This window comes from Dreissena polymorpha, chromosome 7, assembly GCF_020536995.1.
Source record: "Dreissena polymorpha isolate Duluth1 chromosome 7, UMN_Dpol_1.0, whole genome shotgun sequence".
NCBI lineage: Eukaryota > Metazoa > Mollusca > Bivalvia > Myida > Dreissenidae > Dreissena > Dreissena polymorpha.
The window spans coordinates 77,926,367-77,951,244 of NC_068361.1; the positions used below are offsets into that span (position 1 = coordinate 77,926,367).

Consider the following 24,878-nt stretch of genomic DNA (forward strand, 5'->3'; position numbering starts at 1 on the left):
CCAAATGATTTTTAAGTCTCACAATAAATGATAAAGTTATGGCCCGGACAAGCTCATTTATGGGCAAGTCCAAGTGTGACCTTGACCTTGGAGATATTGAAGTACTTCTTTCGCATGACACACTTTCCTATGATGGTGAACAAGTGTTAAAATCTTACGATAAATGACATAGTTATGGTCCTGACAAACTTTTGATTTATAACACACTAAGTGATCCCATGACCTTGTTTTAGACACGGCAATAACCCATATTCAAACTTGACCTAGACATGATCTAGAAACAACTTCTGACCAAGTTTGGTGAAGATCAGTTGAAATTTCGGGACAGACAGACCGACAAAGAGACTCCTATATAGCCCCCATTAACGATGGTAATGGGGGTGTAAAAACACAAACCCTTTTTTAATGCATTCACATAAAACTTACCCTGCAGGCACTGGTTGTGGTATTCGTCAGCCTGTTGATAATAGGACTGCAGTTTCTGTACAATCACATCGGCACACAGCTCGTACGTCTCCTGCAGGGCCTGGGGTCTCGTCACGGGCCTCATTCCTTTCTGACGATAGTACATCTGAAATATATGAATGAGCCTCACTCTGGGAAAACAGGGCTTAATGCATGTGCGTTAAATGTCGTACCAAATTAGCCTGTGCAGTCTACAACTAACCAAGGCCAAAACATTTCCGCTTTTATGGTATTATTTTGTTTATTGGATGTCTCTTCTTAGCAAAAATACAGATAAGGCAGAGAGTTTTAACCCTTTTTAGCCTGTGTCAACTTTGCAGGCTAATCTGGGACAACACTTTACTCACATGCATTATAGGGAAATAAATGTGCATTTTGGAAAGGACATTCCACTGATACTGGAACTTGGCCAAGATATTATTGCTACAAATATTTGCAATACTTCACACACCAAATGTTGATAAATCACATGCTATGCTTGAAACAGAAATTTGGATAAGGTCTTTTATTTCAGAACACAATTTTGGATTAACCTATTGCTGTAATTCAAACACCAAATTTGGCTAAATATTGGCATAAAAAATATACAGCACAATTTAACTGTTTGTAACCACACCTCTGAAGCAGCAAACAGTCCTTCCAGTGCCTCTCTGAGTGTTTTCCGCACGATACCCAGGAAATGACTTGTGTTGTCAGTTTCGTCCTCTGCCGCATCCCCAAATATCACAGTCTTTCTCTCGTACTTGGCTGGCTTGCTTGTACGTCGCATCCTGATTAATGTTCAGAACATGTCATAGTATATAAGAACTTGTGTACATCGCACTTGATACTGATAAGGAATAAATGTTTAGAGCATTTGATATAATGAACTTTCTTATGTCTGATCATGATACCATTAAGTGATTTATTTTCAGAACATGTCATATTATATAAAACATTTTGTACATAGCATCTTGATACTAGTAATGAATTTATGTTCCGAACATTTGCGATATAGAACGTTCCTTTGTTTGATCATGATACCAGTAGGTGATTTATGTTATGGAAATTTGAGATAAAGAACTTTCATATGTTTCCTCCTCATACCAGTAAGTGATGTATGTTCAGAACATTTGAGATAAAGAACCTTCATATGTTGCATCCTCATATCACTAAGTGTTCAGAACATTTGTAATTAAGAACTTTCGTAAATGTAATGTCAAAAATACTTTATTGAATTTGCATGAATGACCACTAAACTAGCCACATTTTTATAGCATTAACAATATTTTAACCCAAATACACAAACTTATGACATTTTTATAAAGCTTTTTTTGCATGATCATATATTTATTTCACTCAATGGCAATACAAAAATATGATATTACTCGTGGGTACGTTACTTGTAAAACTCATTGGTCTAGAACCACTTGTGAAATAAAAATTGATCATACAACGAAATCAACAAATATCCTGTTTGTTGTTTATATGAGACTAAGCAACATAATTATTTTGATGTAGCTTAATGCTCAGAGCTCCAAATCATTGTCAACTGACCAATAAACAACAATAATATATATCAAATTATTTCTTATATAAAACACAAACAAATTTACATAAAGTTTTAAACAAGAGATGTGTTTGTCAGAAACACAATGCCCCTTTTGCGCTGCTTTGAAATAAAATTTCAATATATCATTTGGCAGGTTTAGAACTTATCTCCCTTTTAAAGCTTATTACTTCCCTTGGATTGTATTTTTTTACTTTTGACCTTGAAGGATGACCTTGACCTTTCACCACTCAAAATGTGCAGCTTCATGAGATTCACATGCATGCCAAATATCAAGTTGCTATCTTTAATATTGCAAAAGTTATGGCCAATGTTAAAGTTTTCAGACGGACGGACTGACTGACTGACGGACAGTTAAACTGCTATATGCAACCCTACCGGGAGCATAAAAATAGATGCTGGTATATTTTCAGTCATTCACAAAACAAATGGTTTCTCAACTGCACACATAAACTGGCAAAACTAAAACATTTTTAGAATTTTTGCAACGTAAACAATCTGGAGTACTTTATACGTTGTCAATAAGTAATCAAGAAAACTTAGGAAAAGTTTACATTTTTTAAAGTACTTAAAGATTCTACCCAGAATGTGTTTCTTCCAACAAGGATGAAGGTGTTAACAAAATCATGTTATTCATCAAAAGAAGAAAACTCCTCTTAAAGCAACAAGACATTCAATAGCCATTTGATAATTTGATCATGCAAATCATAAGCAACTTTAAAAAATTAAATATTTTACTTCAACAATGAGGGAATTGCATGCAGTGCAAAACAAGGTTTTAATAGTAACTGATAATTATTTGTTAGAACACTCATGCAGTGTTATTCAAACAGTTAAAGGGCCACCACAAGCTGTCACTGTCACATTAACTGCTTCACAAGGCTTACCCAAAATCCGTTCTGGACGAACTTGATGCCCTTCATAAGGAAAACAGACATAAAATTGAGCCTTGTTCTGAGAAATCTGGGCATAATGCATGTGCATGAAGTGTTGACCCAGATGAGTCTGTGCAATGTGCACAGGCTAATCAGGGACGACACTTTCTGCCTAAACATGATTTTCGGTAAGGGGGGACTTCCTTGAAACTAAAAACACCATAAAAGCGGAAAGTGTTCTCCCTGATTAGCCTGTGCGGACTACACAGGCTAACCTGGGACGACACTTTACACACGTGCATTATGCCCTGTTTTCTCAGAACACGACTCATTTATTTTCACAAACACAATTAAACCTTGTTTTTTAGTTTCCAAGGCTGAGAAGAATACTTCAACTTCATATACTTGACAGTTAAAATGTCTCTGAATAAAACATGTTTGTTTTAGTGTACTTTTATTTTATTAGAACTTAATTTAATTTATAAAATTAAATAACATAAAGCTCAAGAGCTGTGTACATTAAACACATAAATTATTCTGTCAATGTATTTTACTGAGCAATCAATGAGGTTCCCCACTTGATTGAATAAACAGACTTGTACAATCAAGAGGAACAAAAAAGCTAATATAACTGTAGGTGGGAACATAGATTTTAAAATCATAGATTAGCACTTTAAAGTATCGATTGATAAACAAGCATACAACTTGATATTGGAAATGGTAAATGGCCAGTTCAACATAGCAATAATTTGAATTGTGATGTTCATATTAGACATCAAGTTTCTTATTTACCAATTTATGCCTAGGGTCTAGAAAAAAGGCAATGGCAAACTGCGTAGACCCAGATGAGATGTCGCATGATGCAGTGTCTCATCAGGGTCTGCAATGTTTGCATAAAGGAATTTTTGTAAGAAATATTCTAAATATAGAAACAAGAAACTGTCGGAGAAGGGTAATGCACCCCAAACATTTTTTTGTCACAATATTGCACTATATATTCAGATAAAGGGAAACGTCTTGAGGGCACAGTAGTGAGGGGGGGGGGGGGGGGGGGCAATAACTTTTTTATATAAAATTTCAAAGGGCTATAACTCTGTGAAATATTATCCTACCATAACCTGCTGATAATATGCACATCTCCTATTGGAAGTGAAGCTTCCCATAAAGTTTCATTGAATTCCAGTCATTAGTTGCTGAGAAATAGCCCGGACAAGAATTGCACTATACGTACAGTTAATGGAAAATTTCAAAGGGCCATAACTCTGTGAAAAATCATCTGACCAGAACCCGCTGATTATATGCACATCTCCTCTTGGTAGTGAAGCTTCCCATAACGTTTCATTGAATTCTGGTCATTAGTTGCTGAGAAATAGCCCGGACAAGAATTGCACTAGATGTACGGTTAATGGAAAATTTCAAAGGGCTATAACTCTGTGAAAAAACATCCGACCAGAAGCTGATGATAATTTGCATATCTCCTCTTGGTAGTGAAGCTTCCCTTAAAGTTGCATTGAATTCCGGTCATTAGTTGCTGAAAAATAGCCCGGACAAGAATTGCACTATATGTACAGTTAATGAAAATTTCAAAGGGCTATAACTCTGTGAAAAATCATCCGACCAGAACCCGCTGATAATATGCACATCTCATATGGTAGTGAAGCTTCCCATAAAGTTTCATTGAATTCCGGTCATTAGTTGCTGAGAAATAGCCCGGACAAAAATTGTGCACGGACGGACACATGGACGAAGCAGCAACTACATGCTCCCCCCCAAAAATTTTGGGGGAGCATAATAAATATACTAGACATCCCTAATTTTGGAAATAAATTGATCCAATTTACAAGGATGGGAGAGTCTTCTAGGCATAAATGGGTTAAACCAAGAAGGAAAATAGAAATGTATCACAGACATTGATGCCTACAGAACACATGTTTAGACACAGACAAATCCACTATATATTCTTCTGTGGACAAAACCACAAAGGGCTATAATTCTGCTAAAACTTGTTGCAGGCAAATTTCCTCTAAATGCTCAACATAACAAGCGCACATCATAACAGGTACCTACGCTCGGCTGCAAAAGCTTGTCAGATTTTTTTTTTTAGAGGTCACTGTGACCTTGACCATTGACCAAGTGACCAAAAATTGGGTGTGGCGTGTAGAACTCATCAAGGTGCATCTTCATTTGAAGTTTCAAAGTTGTAGGTGGAAGCACTTTGATTTTATAGCCTATGTTAAGGTTTATGTTAAAGTTTTATATTAGAGGTCACAGTGACCTTGACCTTTGACCTAGTGACCCAAAATGGGTGTGGCATGTAGAAATCATCAAGGTGCATCTACATATGAAGTTGCAAAGTTGTAGGTGGAAGCACTTTGATTTTAGAGCCTTTGTTAAAAGTTTTATATTAGAGGTCACAATGACCTTGACCTTTGACCTAGTGACCCCAAAAATGGGTGTGGCATGTAGAACTCATTAAGGTGCATCTACATATGAAGTTTCAAAGTTGTAGGTGGAAGCATTTTTATTTTAGAGCCACTGCTACGGTTTATGTTAAAGTTTTATATTAGAGGTCACAGGGACCTTGACCTTTGACCTAGTGACCCAAAAATGGGTGTGGCGTGTAGAACTCATCAAGGTGCATCTACATATGAAGTTTCAAAGTTGTAGGTGGAAGCACTTTGATTTTAGGGCCAATGTAAAGGTTTTAGCATGACGCCTACAGCGGACGGCTGACGGCGGACTACGAGCTGGCTATGACAATACCTCGGGTTTTCTCCGAAAACAGCCCAGCTAAAAATGTGAAAGTTTGAGTATATCAACCAAGCAGTAAGAGAAGTTGAATTTTGAGACTTATATTAAACCATTGAAACACATGTAAATGGTCCTCATTCTGCCAAGACTATGTTTTTTACAATCATCTACACATTTAGGTCATTAAAATGTAAGCATTTGATTGAGATCCACCCAGACGTGAAAGAGCAGTAGAGAAATAACATGTTAGAAACACTTTTTTCCATAGTGTTATAAAAAGAAAGAGCCATACATTTGGCAAAACTTGTCGCAGCCTACATTTCTTTCCTTACAAACATTAACACATAAAGGACATTTAACTGTGAACATTTGAAAAAAAGATTCAGCAAGTAGTGAAACTTTCATTCTTTACATTCGTCTACTTATTAATGTCATCAAGCTGTAAAAGTTTAAGAGATATCCACCAAGTATGTTATAACAGTTGAAAACATGAGCTTCAGGAAGTGCAGACAAAATAACAGACACATTCAGCCATAACTTGTTGCAGACAAGAGATGTGTTTGTCAGAAACATAATGCCCCCTATTGTGCCGCTTTGAAGCCATAAATTTGACCTTTGACCTTGAAGGATGACCTTGACCTTTCACCACTCAAAATGTTCAGCTCCTTGAGATACACATACATGCCAAATATCAAGTTGCTATCTTCAATATTCAAAAAGTTATTACCTAACTTTAACGAAGGTTAAAGTTTTAGGAAAGAAAAATACAATGATAATTGACCTTTGACCTTGAAGAATGACCTTGACCTTGACTTATCACCACTCAAAATGTGCAGCTCTGTGAGATACACATGCATGCCAAATATGAAGTTGCTATCTTCAATTTTGTAAAAGTTCTCAAACTTTAACCAAGGTTAAAGATTTGGGACACACACATACAATGATTGACTGACACAATGACAGACAGACAGACAGACAGACAGACAGGCCAAACAAAAAATACCCCCTGATCTTTCGATCCGGGGGCATAAAAATTCCTCTCTTTGCAATTTATTTATCATTAAGCCATTCCATTGTGTAAGCAAGACTCACTCAGTTCTCCACCCCATGGAGGCATACACAATTGGGATTGAATAAACTAGAACTTTGTCACAGACGTGACGAAAACCCCCACCACAGGATTGACACAGAATATTTTGCATGTTGTCATCACAAAAAACAGCGGACACCATGCTCAATATTTAAAACGCACTAAGTGACCCCGTGACCTAGTTTTTGACCTGCCATGACCCATGTTTGAACTTGGTCTAGCCATCATCTAGATACAACTTCTGACCAAGTTTGGTGAAGCTCGGATGAAAACTACTTGAATTAGAGAGCGGACACCATGCTCAATGTTTAAAACGCACTAAGTGACCCCGTGACCTAGTTTTTGACCCGGCATGACCCATATTCAAACTTGACCTAGATATCATCTAGATACAACATCTGACAAAGTTTGGTGAAGATCAAATAAAAACAACTTGAATTAGAGAGCGGACACTTAATACGGACCGACCGACAGACCGACAGACAAGCTCTCTCCTATATACCCCCCTAAACTTCGTTTGTGGGGGTATAATAATAATGAAGAAGTAACATACTCTGAAGTTTTATATTACAGAGATCAACTGTATCTGATTGATCTGATTCCTGGCCTTTGTGCAGGTGTAAAATTGAAATTGACAACATTTGCACTGGAAAAACACAAAACAAGAGCAATGTTTGTGAAACACAAGGCCCCCTACTGCACTTTGAGGCTGGAAATAGTTCCAAGGCTAGTAACTTCATTAAATATAAATGGACCAGAACAAAACTAAGCCCTTCTCTCTGGTTTTTGTAGGTCGAGTCGCATACCAAATTCAGGTATCTGAAAGGTGAAGGCCCGTAATTTTGTCAAAAATCAATAGGTAGGAACTCGAACTTGATCTGTAGTTCATGTAGGTAGACTCACACACCAAAAATAAGATAAGTATCAGAATCGTTTGGAAGAAATCTGTTTTATAATAAAGAAAATTCCATAGTCTAAGGCCGGTAACTTTTTCAAAAATAAATGGACTTAAACAAAATTCACACTTCATCTCTAAGTCATTTAGGTAGACTCAAATACTAAAAATCAGGTCAATATCTGCATGTGTTTAGGAAAAAAATCTGGAAACAGATCCCAGACAGAGGGGGGCATAAAAAAACATACAATTTAATGAGCAAAATTTTGTCCGATTTGCCTTCATACAAAAAAATTCTAAAGATCAATGGTGCAAAGACATTTAGTTAGATACAATAGCTTTACACTCAACCATCAACATTTAGTTTACCATGCGCATTCCCAATAACAACACATGTGGCCTAAGTGAATAAAGTGATGATGTATGTAACAAAATTGTGAGGACAATTGTGACAATACTGCAACATAAATGTTCATATGTCAAGATTTGACATTCATTATCCACAACAATATTTACAACAAAGGGAGCTCACTCTTCATAATCAAACTCCTCCATTTCCTGATTATCTCCCTTTGAGTTTGATTTCTTTCTTTTTGATACGTGGGACATTTTTGATGATGGCAGTTTCATTTTTGTATCTGCCATCTTTTTTGCAGTTTTTTTATTTTCATGAACATTAACTGAGGAAACTATTACATTTTCAAGACTTTGGTCCACTAAGTTTTTTGGACTCAATATTTCCTTTTCGGTCAAAACTGGTGTAAAATGTAACTCAAGATTATCAGTCCCAGAAAATACATCCTGGGTGTTTGCAAGGCTGAAAACGCAATTATTTATATTAAAGGCTCTATCCCTTGTCAAAAAATAACCCACTTTCATACCAAAACACACTTAAACCAACATAAAACTGTGTTTTTTCTGAGTTTTTCTTAGCGGAAGTTGGTTTTTGCTAATAAAAGTGAGTTTTATGTGCGCTAAACTGTGCTTAACTGAGTTTAAAGTTGGTTATTTTAAGAAGATGTGTGTTTAAGCGAGTTTTTTTCAGTAAGAAGTTGGTTTTTTGTTTGTCAAAAGTGAGCCTTTTTATTTATGAGTTGGTTTATGTGTGTTTAAGTGTGTCTTTTTGTTTTATAAGCGAGTCTTTTACAACAGAAGTTGGTCTTTTTTTAAACAGAAGTGGGTTTAAGCGAGTTTAACTTGGTCTTTTTGTAAATAAGTTGAGAGCTGCAACGAGGCTTAAAGACTCACTTTAACACACTTTTCAACAAGTTGGTCTTTTGTTTATTAATATAACTCATCAATGAAACAATAATTCTTCAACTGGGTCTTTGTTTGATGTTTATAGCCATAAATAAAACAAGTCAATTGTAAAGGGGCTTTTTTTACAGCTTGTTTGCCATTGTCCCTATTGTACATTTGTGTGCTCCCCATAATTTTTAGGGAATATTGGATGAAAATGGCTCTTTCAGAACATCACAGGTTCACAGATGGAGGACAACAAGTATCACTGACAAAAACTAACAATGGTCAAGCTTAGTTTTATACATGAAAATGAAAGAGTTTGTGTTTCACTTTGAATTTTTTCTTTATGTTTGTTTTTATTATAAACAATATCTTATGATTGTTTTATGTCTTAATTTTTTATTTTTTTTTAAACAATCTCATATGATTGTTTATATTTGTTTAAAACAGTATTTACTTGTAAAATCTGCATATTTAAATAATTATGGTATTGGAAACATTATTTTGGAAATAATCTATTTATTTTTGTACATAAGTTATGCAAGATTTTGATATTTGCATATGATACCATCATATCCATTTTCTTAATTTGGAATAAAATAATAAAATGCCAAACATTACCTGTGTTACATAAACTGTCAACAAAATAACAAGACAATACCTTAAAACACCCTTATTTCACACCACTAACAATAAACAGATAACAATCTGTCAGGCATTCAGAGCTAAACAGGGTACTGATTATCTAGGGGTAGATAAGGCTACTGATGGGGTCCTAGAGATAAGGCTGTGTGGAATAAGATATAAGGCTTTTGATTGGCTATTGCACTGAGGAAGTTATCTTTTTGAAAACAACAACTTTTGAAAAACAAGCTGGTGTCAGCAACTGAATATTGAGCTAAATTTAATTCAGCAACATTAATATAAAGAAGTGAAAGACTTATAATGGTAGTGTAAAATGTCTTGAAATTCTGTCAGCATGAAGTATTGTGTGATGAAAACAATGTGTTTTTTACTGCAAGTGGAAATCAATAATAAGTTGGTTGGAAAGGAGGTTGAACTGCCTGTTGTTGTTTTTGGAATACTGAAGAACAGTTTTAACAGGTTTGTATTGTCATTTCTTCACCCCTTTTTTTATTTAGTTTATTGAATTAATTATGATCATTATCATATTTATGTATTGTCACTGGGAAATGTAAATGGATAAGTTATTGTATTGCAATTTAAAGGATAAACAACACATTTTGAAGCAAAAATAGATAAACTTACACATGAAAAAGTGTAAATGTTGTGTACAGTGAATAATTATGGTTGTGTTTCATGGTTATTGTCATCTAAAATTTTATTTATATCTATTTCTGGTTATTACTGAACGGATTTCTTTCCCTCTTACTTAATTAGAACTTATATATTTTAATTTTGAAGGTTAAACTCTTGCCACAAGGCAAAATTGACATCGTTGGGAAGATCCTTTGGAAAGAATGTGCATCATCGCCTGCCTGATGTATGGACTTTTAAACCTGGTTTTTACCCTGCACAAGCTGGCAAACTTGAGGGGAACAAGAGTGGGAAAACCTCGCCCTGTCCTTGACCAAGAAAGCTCGATTTGTTGAGAGGTAAACTATACAGGTTATTGCATTTACAATGCCACCAGACCACACAGCCAAATGAGACCACGCATCTTGGTACATTTTCAAACTGCATTTTCTACCTAACGCAATTTCTTTTAATAATTGATGAAAAGTGCTAAGTCACATGTGATCACGGGATTAAAATTTCAAAAATAAACAAACAAAAACAACAAGCAAATAACTTAAATTTATTATTATTAAAGCAACAAGATTACCATAACAGCAATATTTCATAGTTAAGTGGAACAAAAACATAACCAATCAACATGCCTTGCCCTTTTGAAAGTGATATGGTATTAATCCTTTGCAGATCAACTGGCATAAGAGATGCTCAAGAGGAGAAGGACACAAGCAGCATCAATGGAACAACTACATGTCGCTCCAGCGCCCGCTTTCCAGGTCTCTACCAGCTGCTTTCCAGGTCCCTCCACCCGCCAAGATCAGGTCTAGGTCCCTGCACTGGCTGCTTTCCAGGTCCCCTAGCGGTCAAGGTCTCTCCAGTAGCTGCTGTGCAGGTCCCAACACCGTATGCCGTCAAGGTCCCTCCTTAAGCTGAAATCCAGGTTCCTCATTCCACTGCGGTTCAGGTACCTCCAACAGCTGAGATCCAGGTCTCTGCAGCAGCTGCGGTCTAAATACTCCACCCGCAGTGGTCCATTGCGGTCAAACTTTTGCTTTAAAATCTTCATAAATGTCTATTATTTTATAATGTATTGTAAAAATAATCTGTTAGTATTAATTTGCGGTGTACTATTTTTGTCATATAAACATAATTTTCGTACACATTGTGTTTTTTTCCCTTTTAACCACATTGGGCTTATAATGAACTGTTGTAATTGCTTCACAAAAACCATTTTTCTAGAACATATCAGTCCAAATTTTTTTTTTCACACTGCAAAATCCCACAAAAGGCTCACAAAAAAACTACTTTCTTAAAAAAAACTCACTAAATCACTGTTAAAACCCACAAAAATCAACTTACCCAAACCCACAAATTGCTTTTGTTTTTTTCACAGATAAAATACTGTTAATAACTAGGTTTAAAGCGAGTTAAAAGCATGTTTTCACTGTGAAAAAAACTAACAAAGGCTTGCTTTCAGCTCACTTTTCGCTCACTTAAAAACCGTGTTTAGCCTGCTTATAGCTCACATAAAAAACCCACTTAAAACCAACTCCACAGACAGAAGTTGGTCTAAGCATGTTTAAAAAACCTCAAAAAACCAACTTGTAGAAAATCATACTCACTTTAAACCCACTTAAGATGGTTAAAAAACCCACTATGTTGGTTTAAAGCGAGTTAAACCAAGATTTAACTCAGAAAAAACCAAGTCGGTAAGCTAAAAAACCCAGTCGGTAAGCTTAAAGCGTGTCTGAAAAACCCGCTTTTAGCACAGTGCAAATACCACAGAGTTAAACACAGATGCCTGAAAAAACTCACTTTAAACCCACTTAAGACGGTTAAAAAAACCACTATGTTGGCTTTAAGCGAGTTAAACCAAGATTCAACTCAGATAAAACCAAGTCGGTAAGCAAAAAGTGTGTTTAAAAGACTCGCTTTTAGCTCGGTGCCAATACCGCAGGGTTAAACCCAGTTTAAAACTGGGTTATAACCGGATTTTGCTCACTTTTTTGACAAGGGATAAAGGTGAAGATCCGTAATTTTTTACCGATTTTTAAATATTTTTTTCATATTTTATTTATAAAGGTTATCAAAAAACAATAAATATATGCTATTGGACATTACAATAAAAAATGAGCAATACAACTTGTTTTGAGCTCAAAATAAAATGTCCTCCAAGTCAATTGTGTTTACAATCAGTTTATTTACATCGCTGTTTACTCGGAAAAGAGAAGGTGAAAGTGACTCAGATCACCAAAAATATAACGATGATTTTTAACGTTTTCCGGTATCACCCACAAAGTAGGTCTCTTCTAAATGGTTAAAACGTTTGTAGTGATCTAATAAGTTACTTTCTGCTGGTTAAAAGTTGTTTATATTAGAATTAAATTGAATTTTCTTTCTGCTATTTTTAGCATATGTCACTGCTCTGAGGCTACACATCACGTAAGTTTCAAACATGTAAACATTTCTTCCAATTATGAAACGGATTTATCTTCCATAATTCTTGACAACATTGTACCTAAGCTGTTTTATTAGCAGTTTTTATGCAAGAGTAACTGAAATCCGGTAAAAATCAGACCAGTTGATATTCATAATAATTGGATTTGTCACCTTTATAGAGCCTTTAATTTGAAGGAATCTATATTGCAAATAATCTTAGTGTAAAAAATATGGATGCACATTTTAGACACTCCTTAAAAGGAAGTTAACAACTCAATTTATAAAATTAATAGTATATGGACAGATATATACACTCATAGTAAAAAAGAACCCATGGGATGCCATATTTATATGGCTGGTTATCAAACTTGATTTCCCTTTTATGGAAACAAACATCTCTGGAAAGTTTGGTATAAAAAAAAAAAAAAAAAAAAAAAAAATCATATTATCTTTTCAAACCCATTAGTAATACTATATAATCATAATTAAAAAACATGAGAACAAATTTAGCAATACATTAGCATCATAAAAATGATAATACATTTAATAACTTGAATAACTTACCTAAGCTGCTTTAAAGTCTCTATAACGCTCAAAATCAGCGAAAATTTCGTCAAGTATTTCGTAAAATAAAGTCATCACCTTAACAATCAGTGTTCCTTATAGCAATAGCCATAATTTCAACGCTAGATGTGGCATGATTACATAGATTTTTGTAGATACAAAATGCTCGTTTTTATTTATTTGTGGCCACAATTAATTCCCGCGAATATATCAATTCATACGACACATGAACACCATTGTAGTGTTCATGTGTCGTATGAATAGAATATGCAAAACAATTATAAAAACGAGCATTGTGCATATACAAACATCTATTTTACCATACCACACCTGGCGTTGAAATTTCGGCAATTGCCATAAGGAACACTGATTTTGTAATTAGTTAAGTTCATTTTACGAACAATTGTACGAAATTTTCGTTTATTTTGAGCAGTAATGTTACTTTAAGGCCATTGCAAGAAATAAGCATGAAAGATCCTACAAACCATTTTTATACATTTAATAGAATATTTCAAATACCATGACTAGTTTACTTACGCAGCTGACTGGGTTTTCCTGTGGATGCTCTCTGAGGCCGAGGCTGGGGACAGACCGTGACGAACCTGGGATGCTTTACCTCGATCAGATGTGTTTGTGGTCGACATGGCTGACTTGGCTTTCTCGCGGGCCTCAGCAGCTATGTTGGCAAGAATAAATACATATGAGCCGCACTCCCAGAAAATTGGGCTTGATGCATGTGCTTCAAATGTGCTAACAAATTAGCCTGTGCTGTCCCCACAGACTAATCAGGGATAACACTTTCTGCTTTTACTGAACTTTTTGTTTAAAAAAATATCGCCATAGCGCAAAATCCAGTTTTGGCGGACAGTGTTGTCCCTACCGGTAATTAGCATTTGCTGACTGCATAGGCTAATCTTGGACAACACTACAAGCATATGCATTAAACTTTGTTTTCCTAGAGCAAGGCACATGTATAAATGAACACGTATCAATCATAAACATATGTAATAATTGCACCTTTAAGAAATGCACATTCTTAGGAATAAAACATAATATTTGTAAATTGTGTAGAACACCAACATGTCTGAATGTAATTGAATCCTTAATAAATACATCTTCATGTGCAGGAATACCAAATTATACATTTATAATACATATTTTGTAAAAATAACAAAGAACTGTTATAATAGATTATGAACACATCAACAATTATTGGATCAAGTCACAGTCAAATTAATACATACATTTTTTTTCTTTAAACTTAAAGATTGCCTAGTAATATTTACTGCACGGTTGTGTAATAAAAGTGACATTACAAGCTATACAAAGTGAGTAGACAACACTGACATTGTGCATATTCTCCATCAAGCTCTGCATCGAGGCCAAACCTCATCTTGCTCTTGTTGGTCCTGTAATAAAAGCAAGCAATCATACAAGCAAACAATCATAAAAGCAATCAATCACAAAAGTGATCAAGCTCACTAGCAATCAGTCTTATAAGCAATCAATCATACAAGCAATCAATCACACACAAAATCAACAAGAGTGCTGCCGTCGGAGACATATGCCCCCAAAACAGGGCTTTGAACTAGTGACCCCAATTTCAATAGGGGTCATCTACTGTCCAAGACCAATGCACATGCGAAGTATCAAGCAAATCAGTAAATTCGTTGACGAGTAATTGATCAGAAACAAGTTTCACACTTATTGTGACAGTGACCTTGACCTTTTACCTAGTGACCCCAAATTCAATAGGGGTTATCAACTGTCCAAGGCCAATGCACATGTGAATTATCAAGCCAATCTGTCAATGCATTGATGAGTTATTGATCGGAAACAATTTTCACACTAATTGTAACAGTGACCTTTGACCTAGTGACCCCAAATTCAATAGGGATCATCTACTGTCCAAGGCCAATAAACATATGAAGTATCAAGCCAATCGGTTTATTTGTTAACAAGTTATTGCTCGGAAATCATTTTCACACTTACTGCAACAATGACCTTGACCTTTGACCAAGTTAATCCAATTTCAATAGGGGTCATCTACTGTCCAAGGCCAATGCACATGTAAAGTGACAAGCCAATCGGTCCATTTGTTGATGAGCTATTGATTGGAAACAAATTTTACACTTATTGTGACAGTGACCTTGACCTTTGACCTAGTGACCCTAGTTTCAATAGGGGTCATCTAATGTCCAAGGCCAATGCACATGTGAAGTATCAAGCGAATCAGTCAATGCGTTGATGAGTTATTGATCGGAAACAATTTTCACACCTATTGTGACAGTGACCTTGACCTAGTGACCCCAATTTCAATAGGGGTCATCTACTGTCCAAGGCTAATGCACATGTGAAGTATCAAGCCAATCGGTCAATTAGTTGATGAGTAATTGATCAGAAACAAACAGTTTATCTGGTCTACAGACAGACCGACTGACAGACCGACTGACAGACCGACATACATCCAGCAAACCAATATACCACCTCTTCTTTGAAGGGGGCATAATTATTCAAGCAAGCAATTATACAAGCAAACAACCAAACAAGCAAGCAATCATACAAGCAATCAATCATAGAAGCAATCAATCGTACAAGCAATCAATCCTTTGAGCAATCAATCATACACAAAATCAATCATACAGGTAAGCAACCATATAATCAATCAATCATACAAGCAATCAATCATACACACAATCAATCACTCAGTGGGATAATCATTCAAACAATCACCCCGAGTACATGTAATACCAATCAATCACTTCTTTCAACCTTACATTGCTCTTATTAATGCTATACATGCAATCAATCCCTGAGTCGATTATCATTCTATAAATCAAACAGAGTATCACCGATCAATCACTTGTTTTATTCTCATGTTAAAGTTTTACATGCATTTTATCAATCATACAGTAAGTAATTTATTAATAACTTATTGGAACCCAAATAAAGCAAACTCAATTAGATAAATCCCACATTTGTCTAAATTTAGAAAAAGAGGTGCTAAGATGTTTTAAAAATTCACCTGCCAGAACTGTACATTTTTCAACATGTATCAACACTTCAATAGATCACAACATGCGTGAACACAATTTGGGGACAGAAAAGCACTTCAACATAACAAAAAGAAGAGCACAGCATAACGGGTGCCACGCTCGGCTGCGGGTGCAGTTTTGAATAAATGACTCAAACATAATTTTTAGCTCGGCTGTTTTCGGAGAAAACCCGAGGTATTGTAATAGCCAGCTCGCCGTCCACGTCGTGCTTAAACCTTAACATTTTGTCAAGGTTTTGAACATTGGCTCTAAAATCAAAGTGCTTCAACCTACAACTTAGAAACTTCATATGTAGCTGCACCTTGATTAGTTCTACATGACACACCCATTTTGAGGTCATTAGATCAAAGGTCAAGGTCACTGTGATATCTTAAAAATAATAATCTGACAAGCTTGTTTAAGCTTAGAAGTAATTGTCTTAACTACATAAACAATAATATGTATTTAAGCAAAACTTTGTGTGTAAGTCTTGAACACTTTAAAACCCTAGTTACTTAAGCATCAAAGGGACATGTAGTGAGTACAATATCAGTGAATATCAAATACCCAAGGGGTAAATAATGTGACATGTGATTGAATGTGATGTGCATATTACAAACAATAGTTCCACGCTCCCACTAAAGTATTTTATGGCTCTTAGAAACATTACAACACTTCAATAACCTTCATCAATAGATAATTCCTTGTTGATGAAGCTTCGGTATAGGCTGTAATAATGGTTCAGATTGATTAGAATTTCAGCTGATATCAGATGACTTGTGAATGATATCATGTTCTGATTAAAATTTAAAATTCTTTTAAAATTAATAATTTAAAGCTTACAAACGTAAGCCATTTAAGAAACAACCAATTTAAAATCATGATAAAGACACAATAGACAAACTTATCTAAGTAAATATCACTTTATTACATACTCATAATAGCCCATATCCCCTAAAAACAACCAATCCCCTTTTGTTGGAAACAATCCCCTGACTAAATTACCTCATGATCCCTTTTATGACCCCTACAGAAGGGTCCTCAGCTGGCTGCTTGCCGGCCTTGCTGATGGGAGTGGGGCCGGAGTCCTGCACAAAGCCTACCCTGGCCCCTGTAATAAACCATACAATGCTTAACCCTTTGCATGCTGGGAAATTTGTCGTCTGCTAAAATGTCGTCTGCTGAAATTCTAAAATTAGCATTTTCTTCCATTTTTTTCAAAGAATACTATCAGAATAGCAAACAGTTTGGATCCTGATGAGACACAGCTCAGAACAAGCCCCAGCCGGGGAACATAACTTTTGAGAAGAACAGTCATGACAGTATTTTTTATAGTAATTCTCACCTATTTCTGACTGCAGTGGGGCAGTTATCACTTACTTGTATTTACACTTTCTATTGGTAAACCATTTAAATGTTTAATGATTGAAACAAATTATGTTTGATATTCACAGAAATCTGAAGACATTGAGCAACTAAAAAAAACTGCCAGATACTGAGAAAAATCTCAATAAACAATGTTTTGCATTTACTACCAATTTTTTTATCTCATTTAAAAAAATCATTTTACTTCTGTTATTCGTTTTGTTAAAGTTATCAACAAGCAGCAAACATGGTGTCAAATTAAAAAATATTTTCATCAAGTTTTACAGCATAAAGTAGTATTTTATGACATGTGCAGGCTGTCCTGTTAGTTCACGGAGTCTAAAAATTGTAAACAATTCCAACAGTTTATACATGCAAAGGCATGGGGTGTTCAGCAATTAATTAACTTCTATATTATGAAGGCCTCTTTTCTAAAAAAACAACGTACTTTTCCTTTGAATCTATTTGAACGTGTTTGATGTTATAAGAAATGAGGCAAATGATGACAACAATACGTACATCAGGAGTCAGCAAGTTCAGATGTTAACATACTTTCCAGAAGGCCAGATTATCTGACATATGAACCTATCTCTTGAAAATCTGGGGTGGTATTCCAGAAACATCTTAAGTCATTTCTGGAATAATTTCACTTAAGTTCAAAATTACAATGTTTTGTATTTCTTTACTAAATAAGGGAACACATGTTTTTTTGGTATTCATAAAATAAGATCGGCATAATGATGTTATTTAAATGTTTATCTTGATGTCAATCCATTGCAATATGAAATGAAACACTTAAGAAAATTTCCCAATTTAAGGATAATTATAAAATTTATCTTAAAATGCTTCTGGAATACTACCCCTGGCTTAATGCATGTGAGTAAAGTATTGTCCCAGATTAGCCTGTATACGAGCTAATTTGGGATGACATTTAATGTGCATGCATTAAGCCCCATTTTCCCACAGCAAAGGCTCATAAACATGACTCCAACTGACCGACTGCTGGTGGTCCCTGCATGGCGCTGGACGGGGGTCTCATGGTGGGGTCCTTCAGGCAGTTCAGGTACACGCTGCGTGTGTGGAAAGCCTCAAACACTCCCTTCAGGCTGGCATTGAGCTGGTCAGATGTGATTTGCTGCAGACGTACCATAGTTCTTTTAATTTCTTTTAACCCTTTACCACTAAGATAGGTATTTTGACGCATTTATAGTCACTTAGAAAGTTAAATTTAATTCAATACCTTTGTTACTAAACTCAGCTTTTAAAAGCTTCATTGCCTATCCTTAGCTACTGATGATCAGCAAACAGCATAAAACCTGAACAGACTGCCAGATACTCGCAGGCTGTTCTGGTTTTATGCTGGTTGGAAAAGCCTTTTTCACTTTGCTTCTTATGGGGGAAAGGGTCAAAACATTTCAATTCACATAATTTGAAAAGAATACTACAAGGTGGTAATTATAAATTATGTTTCTATATGGATACCAAATTTCAGTGAATCTCTTTTTAACGCAATACATTTCAATTCAGAGAATTTGCAAAGAATAGTGCATATTGGTGATTATAAAATAAATATCTTTATAAAGGGGCTTGATCAAAATGAACTTGACGCCTTTGTGATTGGCTCACATTTGTGTGCTAAGCAGTTATATTCAATAATTGGAAATTAATTTTTCAAACCAATGCAGTTGACATACTACATTTTAATGTCACATGGAAAAATAATGGTTTGCTCTGGCTTTCAATTATTTTACCTTTGGAAATTGAATGACTTTGCAATCATGTGGTATTATTACCACAGACATTTTACTTGGCAGACTGGTCAATTCATAAATACTTTCTAACAAAGATTAATATGACCTCAAACATGTCCTACCTCTTTATCAAGGTTGGGTCGAGCGCACGCGTCAATCCGTCGCTCAATGTCGCTGAGGTGTTTTGCTAGCTTCTGTGCATGGGTGTTGCTTTCGGCCACCTCAGCCTTGATTTTCACCTGCGTGTTGGTCAGCCAGCGGGCTATCTTCTCCATGAATATCAGGTCAAACATGTGGCTCTTAAACCTGCATTTAGAGTGCCAACTTGTCACAAAATGAGCCTTGCGCTGGGAAAACTGGGCTTAAAGTGTGAACATTAAGTATCGTCCCAGATCAGCCTTGGCAATATGCACAGGCTAATCTGGGATGACAATTTCCGCCTTAACTGAATGTTTGCTAAGAAGAGACTTCCTTAAAAAACAATACCATGAAAGTGGAATGTGACGTGCCAGAATAGCATGTGCATCCAAACTAAAGTTATTAAGCAGAAACCATTTCTAGCACAGGAACCTTGAACTTGACCCAAAAATATTTTTATGTGAACCCTGCAGTGAACCTGACTAATGGTAAAATTAATAAATATTCCTGATGGTTATCATTTCCAAACAGGGAAAGCACAACAACGTTAAAATGATACCTTTGCAAAAACTAAGCAATTCCAGTGACATATGAGAAATATGGACCTTGAAATTGAGAGTCCATGAAATTATTGAACAGCACATATGTCATACAAACACGTTTCTTTTGTTTACCAGAATTTCTTAAAAACTATACATGTTTTTCCATAGCCTACATCAATTGATTTAATAAAAACATAAATACTGGAAACACTGAAAATTTGTACTTGCACATTTTAAGAAATCTACGGAATGTATTGTTGTTGTTTTTTTTCTTAAGACCTACCTGTCTTCAAACTCCATGGCAACCTTGGTGGCCTGCTCCAGACGTTTGGACTCCATATCCTCCAGGTCAGACATGATGGAGCCCTCAGCCTTGTCCACATTGGCGGCCATCTTGTCCAGACGCTTGCGATAGTCCTCGATCTCTTCAGGGCAGAAGTTGCCACCATCGCTGAATACCCTACAAGATTGAATGGTACATGTAGCTTTAACAGCGGGGAGTCAAAGATCACTAAGGAAACTTTAACCCCGTCATTTACAAAGATTAGCATTTTTTTTAATTATCACATTTTTTCATTTAAATGAGGTATTTTTAATAAACAATTGCTTATAATCGTTTCTGTTCAAAATAAAGGTAAAATATCTCAACAGTGTCTACTATAAAAAAAGTTGATAAAAACATTAACAAAATAAAAAGAATCAAGCTAAAAATATCTGTATAAAGAGCTCACATTTGACAAGACATCATCCTCTCCAATGATTTTTCACTTCATGGCCCGCTGAAAACATGCTATTTAAACAGCTGCTAAACATTTTTTTGCATATACCAGAGAGTTTACTTCTGTAGTCTACTGTCTAAAACTGATCTTAAAACAAATGAGCCTGGTTCTGTGAAGAGTGGGCTTTATGCAGTGGCGTAATGAGTCTTCCCAGGATTTTATTTAGAAGTTTTCATTTACAGAAAGACCCTTCCAAACAAAATATACAGTTTAGGCGGAAAGAGTGGGGACTGCACAGGCTTATCTGGAACGACACTTTCCCCACATGCAATAAGCCCAGTTTTCCCAGTGGGACACTCATATCATTCTGGAAGGCTACTCACTTAAAGGACTTGATGAACCGTGCGTTAGACTCTCTCAGCATCTGCAGGGTCTCGTCAAGGTGCTGTCTGAACTGACGCAGAGACGCGCGGATAACTGACATGAACTTGTCCAGCTCAACATTCAGCTGATTCTTCAAGTTGTACAGTCTGAAATAATAATGGGAAACATGTGTGGGGATCGCATAGGAAATTTATAGGAATGTGTGGAAAATGTGTGGAATGGTATGGACAATGTATGTGAATGTGTGGAAATTGTGTGGAATGGGTTGGAAAATGTATGGAAATGTATGGAAATTATGTGGAATGGTATGGAAAATGTATGGAAAAGTATTGAAATTGTGCAAAATGGTTTGGAAAATGTATGGGTGTATGAAAATTGTGTGGAATGGTATAGAAAATGTATGGGAATGTATGGAATTTTGTGAAAAGGTATGGGAATGTATGGAAATTGTGTGGAATGGTATGGAAAATGTATGGGAATGTATGAAAATTGTGTTGAATGGTATGGAAAATGTATGGGAATGTATGGAAATTGTGTGGAATGGTATGGAAAATGTATGGGAATGTTTGGAAACTGTGTGGAATGGTATGGAAAATGTATGAGTATGTATGCAAAATATAAGGAAAATGTTTTTTTTTTAAATGCATGAAATGGTATAGAAAATGTTTGGAAATGTAAGAAAATGTGGTTCGGCGATGATTGCAGTTTTTGTTTCCTTAATAAACAGAAAAATGAACCATGGGCAACTAAATGTTGTCACAATAATGACCAATAATATAAATTTCACGTGCAAAACTTAATATCATCAGGACCCTGCATACCGGTTGAAATGTTGGACATAAAAAGACTATATTGGAAATTTGTCTATACAAAGACAGACTGAGGGAAAGACATCCATGTTGAATCCCATATACCTCCTATACTTGGTTGCAGAGGGCTAGAACAGGGAGGGGGTGCAAAAATGGTTATTTTTTATCCAAATTAACCAATTCTACTTGTCTACTCGAGTTTACCAAATTTAGGCTACATTTCAGGGGAGACTATTTGAAAATCACAAGGGACAACTGAGAGACAGAATAATTTTATACCTGAAACTGGTCAAGTGAATCAAATCCAAAGAAAGCACATGAACTTAAATTCATAGAAACTGTGAATGCAAGTTGTAAATCATAAAATACTGATTTGAGTGAATAAAAAACATTCTTCTAAGATCACAAAAAAATAATTTAAATTGAGCTCTTACAATAAATTTAATTGTATTAATAACAAGACTTTTGTCAAGCAATTTAAGTCCCCTACCGGCTCCACTATTATCAGAAATTCCACCATTGTCAGAGAATTTTTTTATATATTTGTTGCCATAGCAACCAGAATTTTTGACGTAGGAACAAAATGAAATGACATGCATAATGTCCATATTGACATCTATCCATGTTCCAAGTTTCATGAAATAATATTAAGAACTTTTAAAGTTATCGCAGGATCCAGAAAAGTGTGACAGACAGACTGACTGACAGACTGACTGACTGACTGACAGACGGAGCGCAAACCATAAGTCCCCTCCGGTGAAACCGGTAGTGGACTAATAACAAATAATACATCGCACTATTGCAAGTGATGATTAATGAATATTTTCACACACAAAACAGCAGAAAATTCCATTTAAAAACTAAAAACTTACTCATGATCATGAATCAACAGAAAATTAAATTGAGCAATTTATTACTGAATAAGTCATTGCAAGCCTTATATCATGTCTCCTAAAAAATTGAGCCATGTATTATTGAATAAGTAATTGAAACTCTTAATAAACCTAAGTGTGTGTACAAAACATTGCACAATTTATTACTGAATAAGTCATTGCAACTATTAACCCATTTATGCCTAGCGTCTAGAAAAAAAGCCTTGGCAAACAGCATTGACCCTGATGAGACGCCGCATGATGCGGCGTCTCATCAGGGTCTACGCTGTTTGCTAAAAGGAATTTCTGTAAGCAATATTCTAAATATAGAAATAAATATACTAGACATCCCTAATTTTGGAAATAAATTGATCCGATTTAGAAGGATGGGAGAGTCCACTTGGCATAAATGGGTTAAACATTAAGCAAACACAAAGTTTATAAATACTTGGAAGCCTTGGTAGCGTTTATGAAGACCACCTCGAGTGCCTCGATGTCCTTGCGGAACTTGCTGGCCAGCTCGTTGTGTTCGGTTGTCATGGAGACAAAACGGTTCCGCACCTCCGTCAGCGCCTGCGTGATCCCCTTGCAGTGACGTGTGACTCTCTCAGAGTGCATCACAAGCTCAGCTGGAACATGAAAGCTTTTGTTTGTTTGTTTTTTTTTTGGGGGGGGGGGGTATTTTTTCAGTATTTTAATCTTATCAGGTCATCATTTAACCCCCTCACATGTTTCCTTGGAAAGTAAATTCACAAGTATTAAATGCACATACTAATGCCAGTATTTCTGACGACTTTGCATCTTTATTTAAATAAGAGGAATTCGCAGAATGGACACATATAGATAATTTCATCAAAAGAAAAATTGAAATAGAAAAATAATTACACAAAATTGCAATACTAAGTGATAGAGAATCAAACACAAGTTGACTTTTCCTACCATTTTCTATCAAACAAGCGCGGGAATATTTTTTTATTTGTTGGACAAGATCAAAGGAGTAAAAATTTAGAGTTTTGACCTCCTTACAATAATTTGTTTCTAGCTTTACCAAAACATGTTGATATATAACCAAAGACGTGTTCTGATATGATATCATTTCATGATGAATGCGTTATTTCTCATGGGATTAGTAAGTCCCAGAATATGAACTTGTAGCCAATGGAAATACTTGTTTTAGCCGGTTTTCCACACTAACCGACCAATAACCCACCTGCTCGAACATTGTGAACATCGTATTCAGCTCTGCGCGCCCTAGGCTTGTGCAGGTGAAGACGAAGGTCAAGTTCGCTGTTTAGCTCCTCACACTAGAAAAAGGGTCAAGTTTCTTATATGGCATTGCATTTGAGACAGATTAATGGATCAAAACTACTACATGATGCTAAAGAGACACAGGGTGAAAGGCCGGGACCTCCTAATGCAGTTTTCAATAGATTTGTTTGGTAAATCCAAAATACTTCAAAGAGCAACAATTCTAATAATGTCCTTACAGGTTATTATTTTCATTTTCCATTGTTCCATTGTGTATTTTTTAAAACAGCATCATGCTATTTTCTCAAGACCTGTTCCTACATAATTTGCTTGATGCATTCTAAAACGGTGCCAAAACAAGTGAGAGTAAAGGTTCAACAATTACAAATGGTTTTCTTTTTTCAACAAAAATGTTTGATATGTTTAATGTTTTTTCTTGTATTAATTACTTCCAAAACTTGACAGATACAAACATTCTAGAAGATTCCTGTTCAATTACAGGTCAAGTAAAATTACTTTTGCAACTACAACACTGGACGCCCGCTCTGATGCTTGATCTGTCCAGTCTTCAAGGTGGTTCAGGAAGTTCAACCGGATGCTGGAAGCATCGAGGGAAATAAAATATGAAATCACGGGATGAAATAAGGTGTGAAATCCCTAGATGAAATAACGTGTGAAATCACTTTATGAAATAAGGTTCAAAGTCCCGTCATGAAATAAAGGGTAAAATCACTGTATGACATAAGGTGTGAAATCCCTGAATGACATAAGGTTAGAAATCCCTTCATGAACTAAGGTGTGAAATCCCTTTATGAAATACGGTTTGAAATCCCTTCATGAAATAAGGTATGAAATCCCTTTATGACAAAAGATTAGAAATCCCTTAATGAA

General features: G+C 35.6%; 1 protein-coding gene and 1 long non-coding RNA gene across 4 annotated transcripts in view; one reads left to right on the plus strand and one right to left on the minus strand.

Moving 5' to 3' along the window:
* Nucleotides 1-292: 292 nt before the first annotated feature.
* Nucleotides 293-24,878, minus strand: part of LOC127837703 (coiled-coil domain-containing protein 180-like) — a 62,718-nt gene continuing 38,132 nt past the window's right edge. For 2 of the 3 annotated variants that reach the window (XM_052364980.1, XM_052364978.1), the window contains 13 exons: nucleotides 24,504-24,585; nucleotides 23,950-24,043; nucleotides 23,188-23,368; nucleotides 21,058-21,204; nucleotides 20,239-20,415; nucleotides 19,398-19,581; nucleotides 18,521-18,659; nucleotides 17,165-17,270; nucleotides 14,472-14,533; nucleotides 13,662-13,800; nucleotides 2,902-2,931; nucleotides 1,082-1,235; nucleotides 293-571 (listed from right to left, as the gene is read on the minus strand). In XM_052364980.1, coding sequence (XP_052220940.1) covers nucleotides 308-571; nucleotides 1,082-1,235; nucleotides 2,902-2,931; nucleotides 13,662-13,800; nucleotides 14,472-14,533; nucleotides 17,165-17,270; nucleotides 18,521-18,659; nucleotides 19,398-19,581; nucleotides 20,239-20,415; nucleotides 21,058-21,204; nucleotides 23,188-23,368; nucleotides 23,950-24,043; nucleotides 24,504-24,585 — 1,759 coding nt within the window. In that variant the 3' untranslated portion in view covers nucleotides 293-307. The remainder of the gene's footprint in view (nucleotides 572-1,081; nucleotides 1,236-2,901; nucleotides 2,932-13,661; nucleotides 13,801-14,471; nucleotides 14,534-17,164; nucleotides 17,271-18,520; nucleotides 18,660-19,397; nucleotides 19,582-20,238; nucleotides 20,416-21,057; nucleotides 21,205-23,187; nucleotides 23,369-23,949; nucleotides 24,044-24,503; nucleotides 24,586-24,878) is intronic. The other variant, XM_052364979.1, reaches the window with a different exon arrangement.
* LOC127837705 (uncharacterized) lies at nucleotides 9,124-11,166 on the plus strand. Its single transcript, XR_008029437.1, has 2 exons — nucleotides 9,124-10,483; nucleotides 10,809-11,166. It is a non-coding gene; the product is annotated as an uncharacterized LOC127837705 (long non-coding RNA).